This window comes from Pelobates fuscus, chromosome 4 (genome assembly GCF_036172605.1).
Source record: "Pelobates fuscus isolate aPelFus1 chromosome 4, aPelFus1.pri, whole genome shotgun sequence".
NCBI lineage: Eukaryota > Metazoa > Chordata > Amphibia > Anura > Pelobatidae > Pelobates > Pelobates fuscus.
Window position 1 is genome coordinate 277,433,947 of NC_086320.1, and position 12,165 is coordinate 277,446,111.

Below are 12,165 nucleotides of genomic sequence, written 5' to 3' on the forward strand. Positions count from 1 at the left end.
ACATGTCATGATTCCTTTTTATTCCAGAAGTTTGGTCCTTAAGGGGTTAAATCTGTTATGGAGATCACAAAATGAACTGCTTTCTATTTTCAAGTTTCACAAGCACACTAGAAATGCTAGATTTTGGTTATATGATTTGACCTTTGAAACTTACCCACCAAGATACTTTTAATGGGGTACGTACATGTATTCACCTGTCAACTTCTGGTCATTGAAAATATAGATGCTGATGTACAGACCTGTTAAAGTACTGAGAGGTACCATGCCATCAGATAGCACCTCTACAAGTAGATGGAGTGGCAGGCATAATATGTCTGTTTAATGAAACATAATAGAGAGATTTAGTAGCCACGTACTTTTAGATATAATGGGGCTTATGTATAAAAAGTTATTTTTTAGTTGGGGCTTTTTGGGGGATTTTTTGGGGCTTTTCCTATTTACTGCAAACTATCCCTTACTGCAACTCTTCTTTTTTTTAGTTTTCTGTTCAATTTTTTTTTTTAATTCTTTATTTTCAACTTGACAAGGTTAATATGCATACAACAGGCATGTATTCTGATACGTTGTATAATTAACAATAAGGGTACCATTTATCACATACATGTCCACTTGCTCAGCTCGTGTGGTATCCCGTGTTACAGTGATATGCTATTCACTTGACGTTCTTACATTATACATGAATATCACCTCCCTGGCCTCTCCAATGTACAACAATTTTGAGTCTTTCTTTTGGTTCAAATACAAGTCACTTTTAATGTATAGAAAGGAGGTGCAAAACTGAATGTAATGAATGGTAACATCAGACAGAAAAAAAGAGTGAAAATATTTAAAAAGAGTAATAACAAGTGTCGGAAAGACAGTTTATTCTGGTACCCTGCAGAAAAAGGTGAGAAAAGCAATGTATAAAGAGTCAAAAAACATTTTCATACATAAGTAAATGGCACATGCAAAAAAACAGCATGAACGTAAAAAATGAGTGACATTTTTTTATGCATAACCCCCCCAGGCTGTTAAGCAAATTAGTTATCTTTAAGATATTTCCGAACAGTTTTTCTGATGATTATCCTTAACCAATGTATTTGAGAAACACTGTTCCTAAAGCACTATAATCGCTAAGACTTGCTGTAGAGGTTAAGATGCCAGGAGTACCCTGGCATTATCCCATTGCAAGATGTGAAATAATTTTAGCACAGATTGACAACTTACATGGGTCCTGTGGAGTGCCCGCATCACATCTGGTCTTCTCCAGCAGAAGTGTGGTCCTGCTTTGCTGTAAACTGTGACATCCTGTTTACCCTGCTAAAGAAGACCACATGTAGCAGATATGGCTGGGGGACCTACCAGAACCCAGGAAAGTTGTCAAACTGTGCAAAATTGCTTGGTATCTGGGATGGCACCAAAGCTCTCCTAGCTTTGAATGTGCCCTTAAACAACAGACAAATACCATTAGAAATGTGTTTTTCTTGCATCTAGAACTATTAAAGAAATAGTTTGCAAACCCATTTCTACAAACTCTTATTAAATCATGTTACACAATATAGGTTTGAGCAGGCAGGAGATTTAAAGGAAACCAGGTTGTGCAAACTGTTTTCTTAACTATAGGGTCAGGAACACAAACATGTATTCCTGACCCTATAGGGTTAAAACCACCATCTAGCTCCCCTGTCCCCCACATGCCTCCCTAAATATAATAAAATCTTACTTGTATTCAATTATGGAGCTGCTTGCTTTGTTCCTGTTTCCTTTAGATCTGCCCACTGCCTGCTAACCTAATCAGAAGTGGTAGCCTGATCTAATTACAATGCTTCCTCATAGGATTGGCTGAGACTGACAAAGAGGCAGATCAGGGGCAGAGCCAGCACAATTCAAACACAGCCCTGGCCAATCAGTATCTCCTCATAGAGATGAATTGAATGTTAGGCAGCCATGACCCAGGAAAGATCTCTAACAGCCATCTGAGGAGTGACCAGTGAAGTTATCACTAGCTGTAATGTAAACACTGCATTTTCTCTGAAAAAACAGTGTTTACAGCAAAAAGCCTGAAGGTAATGATTCTACTCACCAGAACAAATTCAATAAGCTGTAGTTGTTCTGGTGACTATAGTGTCCCTTTAATATAAATCCATGTACTACCACATCAGAAGAAACATCTAACAAAAATATATATATATATATGCCTTACAATAATATAATAATTTTAACTGGTTTTGACATCAAAGTGGGAATGAATTGCTCTTAGTGTTTGTCTAACCTAGCTTTACTTGTGTGTAAACTGTTAAAGATAATATGAAAATGAATTAGGGCAACCTGGCTCATAAATACATCCTGTCACGTGGGCCATCTTGGATGAAAAACATGCAAATCTCCTGTTGCTGATTGGTGGGAGTGATGGAACTATAAGCCCTGGAATGCTTTGTATGTGAGCAGTGATAATTCACGCATATCACTGGTGCATATTTGACCATACATTAATTTGTTTGAGGTACATAGGAATTTTTTAGTGTTATTAAATCACATAGTAAGTAGTACCACTTGTGAAATGTAATACATCTTTTTCCTAAGTATTTCCTGCTGCATAACATAAGGTAAGTTCTAGTGCCTGGAGGTATTTTGAGCTTTAATTGTGAGTTATGGCAAATATTAAAATGTCTTTTTGAGTGATTCTGTGTACTACTAAAACAATATGGAAGGATAAGATTTAAAAGCATTTCATATGGAATTTTATTAAAATACATTGTTGCATTATATTATATTTTATTTGCAGGTCACATTGGTTCATTAATTGTAGTTAGTTAGTCCAAAGGAATCTTCACCTCTCATCCTCGTATTTAATATTTGGAAGCTATAGCATACAGTGATTTATGTACCACTAAAGTCACCCAGACCACTTTATCTCAATGAAGTGGTCTGTGTGCAGTGGTCCTGTATGTTTAACCGTTCAAGATAAAGCAGAAATGGCAATGTTTATATTTCAAGGTTAAACATGCCTCTATTGGCTGCAATACAGGCAGCCACTAATGACGCTTTAACAGTACTGACCATGTGAAACTCTGCCACAGGGCTTTGCAGCTCATTGGATACAAAGCTTTCCTATGAAAAGTAATGGATCGGGTCGCCATTGGATTTGAATGGATGCATCTGGATCATGTCCTTAATGGATTTGAACCAGCGATGGAGGAAGTGACACCTCCACAATAACATCACAGGAGAAAGAAAGGCCAGCAGCACTCAGGGAGTATTTTTGAAATGGTTCACAGTATTTCAAGCCAGGATAGGCATGTATGCCCCTATAGTGTTATATCTATTTTGATAATTATTATTTTCCTTTGTGCACAGACCTAATAAAATACAAAAAAATAAAAGGAAAGGAAAATAACAAACAGGAAAGCAGAAGAAGGATTTGGTTGGTGCCGTGACACATATTGCAGTTCAGGCAGGTGACTTTCAAGTTTTGTCAGAAAGGATTATTTTAATGGTAACCTGACAAAATAATCACATTTATTATCCTGAAAGAAAGACAGACCTGTAGGCATGTGACTTGTATGAGAGAGATTAAGCCGAAATGGGGCCTGGAATGAATTGTCCACTAGATTCATGCCTGGAGGTGAATTAGAATTGGCTCTGCCATGGCTGGATGAGAAAAAGCCAAGGATGTTTGCTTTTACAAAAGAATGTTGATCCTATTTGAACTTTCAAAACTCAGCCATACGTTTTGATAATGGGCTGCAACTAGCATTTGCTTCAATGGCAGCAGTTTTTCTCTGGAGAAATGCCTACACTACAAAATAACACATAACATGTATCTTTTATAGACATCTCATGAGTTACCTCAGGATTCTTGAAAGGAAATTACTCTTTGGTCTGGGCCTGGTCTTACTGGTGCCCATAGCAAAAAAACTGAAATATGCACCCACCCTCACAAAAATAAATAGATGTGAATTCTATTATTCTAAAGAATAGTGTACAGCTCAGTAGCAATGTAAAATTAAGCTCAGGCACCATTATTACTTTGTTACAATTTCTTACGTTGACGTCAATTGAGGAAGAAAGTGGAAAGCAATTTGAGCAGCAATAAGTCAAGGACTATCCTCCGTAAATGCTCAGAAAAAGAAGTTAACTTGGAGAATGTGCATTTATCCTTAAACTTGGAATGCTAAGTTCAAGTATTCAATAAATGTATTGCGCTATTCAAAAGTACTGCTGCCTATGTTATACAACTATGCAAAGACTGCTGTAAGCAGATAATGTTACAAATTGCTGAATGAATGCTAGACGTTACTATATGTAGTGTTACTCTGAATTGAAAATAGTGCACTCCTCCAAGACATTCCAATTTAGGCCTTAATTAATGCTATTTTTGCATTACAATGACATTCTCTGAAAAATAACTATTTCATAAAGATAGATTCTTTATGAAATACTCATTTTGACTGTGTTGGAATTTCACTGAAATTCTGACATAGTCAAGAGATATACTGAGACAAGATAGGGACTTCTTTGTCTCTATATTTCTCCTCTGCCTGACACTTCTAGACACTGGGCGGTGCTACCGCATCTAGAAGTGTCAACAATCCCCCCAGGCGTTATCAGTGACAGCTGAAGGGAATTGACATGATCATGCAGGATTCTCCATAGACCTCTCATGCATGCACGACCCGACAATGAAGATGACCCGACATTGGAAGGTTGCGGCGCCCACAAGAGACAGGCTCAGGCAAGTAAATCTCATCTTTACCTGCCCCCGGTCACTGGACCTCAGCAACGATGTCATCATTGGGGTCTTTGCAAATTCAGCACAGTCCCCAGATAGTGAAAGTGCTGCTACTTAAAACCTTGAAAAAGAGTTAAGTTAATATTGAAATTTGTTGTTGCATAAAGTCAGTACTCCTCACAATATGTACCTCAATATTATTTTTTATATATACCATTCCTCTTCAAGAGCTCTTTTTACTCTATGGAGAAACTTTTCATTTTCAAAAACCTTCTCCCTCTAACATTACAAGCTCAGGAAAAAGTACTCGGCTGCAAATTCCTCCCTAAACCATTCCCCAATAAAATTAATGTTCATACAGTAAACCTACTCCACTTGTACCTCCAATTTTAATTGGAGGGTGAGGGCTTCTATAACAATTTCCATAAAAGAATGCATTCTACAAAAGTAGTAATCTAATACTTACATAAACATAACTCTGTCAAAGAAGCCTACAAGGATGTTCTGTGACTACATTGCATTGAATTGATTTCTAAATTAAACTTAACTTTAGTTTAGACATGTAATTTATGGATATGTCTAGTTAATACATGGATTAAGTGTACTGTCCTTCCAAGGTAAACTTTAGCAATACTATCCTTGCATAAGAACAGATGTAGCCTGGATTATGGTATTTCAGTGTGCACCAATACTCTTTTTTACAAATACTATACTATGAAAATAGCATCCATCTGGAATCAAATCCCAATTATAATACATTACTTAATATTATGTGGCAAGCTGTCACATTATGTTCTACTAAATTTCACCTGTACATTAATTACTGTTTTAAATAAGGAAACTGTATTTGTGGAGTGTTAATCAAGGATAAACTGTTGAACAACAGGTAGAGAGCAGTGTGCAAAACTATATTTAATACTGGTGTGCTAGCTAGACTTTAACTCTAGTTTGAAAATGAAATAAATCTATTCAACCCTTTACATACTTCCCAAGTGCCCCTACTTAGGAGGGACAATCCTGATTTGTGCCCATATACCTCTGTCCCTCTATGCTTGGAACTCCACATTGTTGGTGCATCTGAATGTAAGTTAAACAGAGCTCACTCGTCAGCAATTAAACTCATAACAACCTGTCTTTAAACCACAATGCATTTGTTTAGAAATCACTCTGTGTAAATTAGATAAATATTTCTTCTTCTAAATTAAATTTAGATGCATAAGTTGTTAGTAAGTCGCCTAAATAACAGCCTTTCCCTGGCCACATCCCCACTCATATAAAATTAAAGTTACGCTTTACAAAGATGTATTTGTAATTATAGAATGTCCCTCTGCTCTTGAGCATCCCATCCATGAAATGGTTAAAAAAAACTTTTGAGTAGCTTGCTTGAGTCGAGCGACAAGGTCCCTTGGCACTGGGTCGTGCTCCTCATATGCCAACATCAGCTGATGAGAGGGACCTTATGTGCATGAGCGGTGCATGCACATTAGGCCTTTGCATGGGAAAGCATTGAATCAATACTTTTCTATGGAGTTTTGATTGATGATGGATGTCCTCATGCAAAGCTGAGGATGTTCAGCGTCATTTCACAGAATTAAAGGATCACTATAGTGTCAGGCAAACAAACCCGTTTTCCTGACATTATGTCATCCTTGGGGGGACCCTCACCTTCAGGGTCCCCCTACCATGGCGCTGAAGGGGAGCAGCTTATTTTAATCCAGCGCTGGGCTCCCTCAGCGCTGGTGACCTCTTCTCCCCCACCGACGTCAGCTCCCGACTGGAGCGGAATGCGCATGCGCGGCATTCTAACAGTCAATAGGAAAGCATTTCTCAATTAGAAGAGAAGGACTTGCAAAGGCTGCAGATAAGAGAACTGCAGGTTTTGCAAACTGTTTTTATATATATATATATATATAACCCCAAATTAAAAATATCTATTAAAACTTTATATATATATATATTTTCTTTTTTTTCTTTTTTTTTCTTTGAGGAATATTTTAGTAGAGTTCGAGAGAAGGGCTGTAAGAAACTAACATGGATAAGTAGCATAAGAAACCAGCTGATTAGTGCTACCTGTAGATTATTAGTACAATTAGACCCTAGGTAAAAAAAAGTATACAGTGTAATAACGCAAGGCGTAATAAATTTAGAAAGTCAGAACTGTGTGGTGAGCAAAACAAACTTGTGTCATTTTAAAGATACAAGCATCAGCAATGTTGTTTATTATATTAAAATATAATTACTTATTGTTCTTGGCATCTTTTGGATTTTTTTTTTGTGTTAAACCCAAGCTATTATGTTGCAACAAGTAATGTGGCATGTAATCTTCTCAAAAGTCCCACACCGTAAAAAAACATTCCCATTGGATTTTTTTTTTTATAGATCATTTTATACATTCCCCAAACTTGTCAAATATTTCTATACAATGCTTTCAAAATATATGAATGGTTGTTTTCTTTTTGTGTTTCACATTCCGCCTGAAGCTGTAACTTACAAGGTATGCATTGTTCTTTAAAGAGCCAAAACCTTTAAAAATATTGTTTGCGTCTTTCAAAGAAGAAAAAGTTATTTATAAAAAATGTCATATAATTTAGAATGCATTTTGCCCCCTCTGTAAAATTTACAGCTTATTGGTTCAAGGTACGTTTTAAAGTTTGCATTAAGATAGTGGGCTGCTTTCAATGCCCCTGCAGTGAAATTCATTCATTATCTCAATAATTCAATATTGCTAAGTTAATTTCCTGAACAGCTGTTGAAATAAATATAGGTTTTTCTCAGTCAAACTCCCAGAATGAGTCCTCCCTAAAATCAATGTGATCTCAAGTCAGCAGGCAATCTTGCTAAGTTTGAATGCATGATCATTTGCATTGGAGTGTGCACACCCCTCTTTGAGGTACACACATTGATCATCTGCCATGCACACAAAGGGGTTGCACGGCAAACTTGCTTCTCATAAGATATTCACTTTTGCTAAAAGGTTGAGTATTTTAAATGGGAATGAGAGAATGGCGTTCTCTGTTTCTTCAGATTCCCCTCAGAGCGTGATAAGAAGCCCATTTCATTCTCCCCCTCTTATCTTTGATTTGTTTCCTCGTTCACATAGCGCAGAACATTGTTAGTTCAGAGTAATTCAGAATATTGCCTCTCATTTCAAATATCTGGAACAGCAGAGTGTTGTACAGTAGTGAAGCAGTACAGCTCTGCTGCCTCTAGAATGTAAAAGGTTAAATACAATGTGACCCTTTATTAGGCCTTCTGTAAAACAGATGAAGCATAGCAAGACATTTACCATAGACCATGCCTGGGCTTTAAGTGAAGTATGTTGTAGTGTCAATACTTATCTGTTTTTCTTTTATTGTCACAAGGAAAATTACACAAGTTAACTCCTTCTCTCCTTATATGGAGTGAGGTCGGGGCTAGCTCTTTGCATTTCTAGACAATGCAAAATGAAATTCAGCCTGTATAACTCAGCTTACCTATCTCTTTGCTTTTGCACTGATTTTGACCTTGCAGAGATATCTTACTGATTTTTTTTTTTATGTTCACCTACATTTCTGCAGAGAGACTGTAAGTGGTTACTCCCTCCCTACACAACACATTTACAACAATTTTTGTGAGATAAGAGTCTCAACTGTGCTAAGAATCAGAGAGAGGAGTGTCAACAAGGAAGATCTTTGATCAAACTAAGCACATAATAGAGATTACTCGCCACTGTAACAGTGGAGTTCAATGCCGTGTATTGTATGGATAATTAGTGCAAATGGACGTACTGTATGTGTTCAATGTGGCAAAATGCAGGCATTTTTTAACTTCTGGTGGCATTTTGAAGAATCTGAATTCTCCTAAATGTGATTAGGTTTGTTGCAAATAAGCATATGACCATTTTAATCTATATATTCTGATCACACATCTACTATATGTCACAAAAAATATATTTATTTTTCTGTGCTAATATTTCAGACCTTTTCTTAAATATTGCAAGATATTGGATAATTTATAATCAGTAAATAGTTTTACCTCCCAATATTTCTGTAAATGATGACGAGATTAAATAAAAATGAAACATTTGCTTATTTATATAATATGAATTTGTAGGTATCTCTGAACAGAAAGCAATACACAAAATTGCTGTATTATAATATACATCAGTGATTTGTCTGACGGTTTCAAAAAATATTTTATGTTACCAAAAAGAACTTTGTATAGAAAAGGTCACTTAAGAAGAAAAAAAAAGAACACAGTGGGAAAAAAATCTTTTTACAAGGTAAAAGTGGGACAATTTTGAGGCAAAGTGCTCAGCAGTAACAAAGGAAAATAGAACGCTCACAATGGAAATTTAGTTCTGAATATGTTATATTATTTCATATGTAGGATTCCTCAAGTTCTGCATTTTAACTTATGGCCCAGTGAGTCCGACTTAATGTTGTTCGTTTTTTACATTGAATTACGGTAATTTGTTCATAGAAGGGAATATATAATTAAGCAATCTCAGAAATGAATGTACCTCTTCATTGTATGAAAACATTATCACATCTGAAGTATACCTAATGCCAGGTTATACGTACAAGTTACATATAATATAGGTGTACCAGGTACATCCCATCTGGCAAAAGTAACTTGCTTAAATACATTGCTTTTCATGTTCATTGAGTGTTTTTTGTTTTTTACTTTAGTAGTTATGAAATTTTGTCTTCTGTAAGTACATCTGTATAGCAACAAAATAAGGGCAAAACAATGCAAAGCAAGTTTGGAAAATGTTGTGAATACAATGTCAGTAATCCTACAGGTGTTATGCTGACCCATATTTTAATTTTTTTAAAATACTAACTGGAAGCTTGAATCATAGTGTTCTATAAACTAAACTATTGTTTGCATCAATGTCACCCTTTTTTATTTTTATTTTATTTAGATTTTTTTTTTTTTTTTTTTTTTACAAAATCTGACCATTATTAACTCAGGCTCTAAATGACAATTAACCCAACCATTGCTCAAATTAAAATCACTAACCAATCCAAGCTTGGATGGTGACAATAGTAGGTGCATGTATGTTGAGCTATGTAGTTCTGCTTCCCCAAGAATTCGACTTAGCCAGCTTATCTAAAATGTGTGATGTTATATCTACTTGATTTTACCTGTGTTAGGAAAGTGCAACTGTCTGTTCTGTTCTTGACACAGTTACTAAAACTTTTGGTTTTGTAAACAGAGCCTAAAAGATTTAGCTTTTGCATTTTTTCTTGTGGATAATCTGCTAGAGAGATGTCGTCCAAGATTTTATAAGGATAAGCCATATAATTGTCATTAAAACTCATTAAATGGATTGTCTAACTTAGCAATATCTGTTGTAGTGGATATATAATTATTATTTTTTTTAGGTTGGGTTGTGCAAAAAACCAAGTTGACAACATCTATTCTTAGTCTCTAGCTGTCATTTGAAGGAAATCTACATTTATTCTTATGTGTCAGCATATTTTTATTGTTCAACTATTAATGTATGACTTACTACAATATACATGGAAATGAAAAGGGTTTCACTATTCTTAGTGTTTTAGGTGTCAAGCTAAACATCTTTGTGGATTTGTTTTAACACAGATTTTTGTACTGGGAGATTGGAAGTAATGCAAATTCAACATGGAAGCACAGTCACACAACACTACTGCAAGTGAAAAGAAAAAAGTAGACAACTCTCTAGTGAAAGGCCACACTCGAACAGACGTCAGTGAGAAGGCGGTTGCTTCAAGCACAACTTCTAATGGTGAGGATACACTCAAAATTCTAATTGTAATTGTTTATTTGTAATTTCCTTGCCTTTTTAATTTGTGTTATAAAACTATATTTGTAGTCAGGGACATAAGCCGTAATAATGAATACAAATAATATATAATTAGAAGGAAGAACCAGTCGGTTGTGGCATGCCGGAACCGACGTATGGAGTAGGCCTGTAATAAAAGAAGGCAAAAAGTAGATGTGAAAAAATAACCTTTATTACATACTGTCAGATTACCTTGACTACCTAATTGAACACGGTATTTAAAGAGAAACCAAGGAGAGACTCATTGCCCTGTTGTGGTTCTTGTTTGACCCAAGAGCGCGTATTTCATATTGGTATTCTTGTATTCTCAATTCCTGTTCTTGCTGTGGGATATAACTGGTATATGCTGCTGACTTCCATCGACCTAACCTTTTAATTATATGAACAAGGGACATTGTTGCTTGATGGTGCGGAAGCGGCTCCAATTCTGAAGGAGTGACTTGAAAAGGCTATGGGGTCAAGACTGAGTCTAATGAAAAGTGTTCTTATGTAGAAAAGGAATTTAGGAGTGGTCAGAGGTTTGCCATGTAAAAGGAGTAATGGTGAATTTGAGTTAAGACTGTCAAGTGTTGAACAATATGTGTCCAGTAATTTAACTGGACACCAGTGATTACCAGTGGGGTAATAGCATACTTTGGTAGGTGGGCCTAACTGTTTTGTTTTGGTGTGATCAATGGTAAGAATGTAATAGTCTAAATCTTTTTGTAGATTCATAATTCTAAGGTGCAATTGGTTGGACGTGCCAAGAATTGTTAGTGAATTTGTTTGGCCTTAAGAAGCCATAGAAGGCTAGATAAGCCGACATTTTAATAACCAGATTAGTGCTGATTTCAAAGGGATTGGATTGGGATTGGTGTCTAGAATGTTTGAAAGTGCCCGAAATTTAGGCCCGTCATTAGGAAATCTGGTAGTGGTTGTGGGTTTGTCCAAGCGTTGTATTCCCTTCAGAATATTTTTAACGCTATAGGTAGACATGAAAAGATTTGCGCTATGATAGGCACTTAGGATGTGATGTTGTATTCCTGTGAGGCATAGTTTTATGGTGTTTAATGATAATTTAAAGTTAAGGTGGCAAAAGGAGATAAACGCCACTATGGACTCGAGGGAGTGAGTGTCACTAATCTGGTAATCTAAAGTGAATTTAGTGTAGAGAGTGAATGATATATTGTAAGCCCGTGATGTGTTGGTAGAGAGGGCCGAGCTGGCCAGATATCTGCTTTGCGCAAAGAGGCGCTCTAGTCCAAGATTAGGTCTTGATATGAGGGAGTGCTGACTGAACAGATGTTGGCTGTTGGGTGGGCTCTGAAGAAAACCTGCAAATTAGAACGAGACAACGCGTCAGTGGCTGTATTAATGCATCCTGGGATATGTATACAAGTGATGTGAAATTGCAGTGTAGCCGCTAACCATGTCAAATTAGTCTCGTGATGAGGATCTGCCCTTATTTATAATGTCACATGCTGCTTTATTATCAGAGAAGCATTTTACTGCTTTCCCATGCCATAGGTAGCCCCATGCTTTGGAGGTTGCCACTATCGGGTATATTTCAAATAAGGCAGATGTTGTGTGGAATGAGGGTAGATCACGGGTCTTGTCCGGCAAGAATCTCTTAACTAAGAGTCACCAAAGATAGCTGCAAACCCTGTAT

General features: G+C 36.4%; 1 protein-coding gene across 3 annotated transcripts in view; it reads left to right on the top strand.

Moving 5' to 3' along the window:
• GLI3 (GLI family zinc finger 3) overlaps window positions 1-12,165 on the top strand; it is a 248,461-nt gene that overhangs the window by 16,744 nt on the left and 219,552 nt on the right. For all 3 annotated transcript variants that reach the window (XM_063452128.1, XM_063452131.1, XM_063452130.1), the window contains exon 2: window positions 10,298-10,460. In XM_063452128.1, the coding sequence (XP_063308198.1) occupies window positions 10,337-10,460 (124 nt within the window). In that variant the 5' untranslated portion in view covers window positions 10,298-10,336. The remainder of the gene's footprint in view (window positions 1-10,297; window positions 10,461-12,165) is intronic.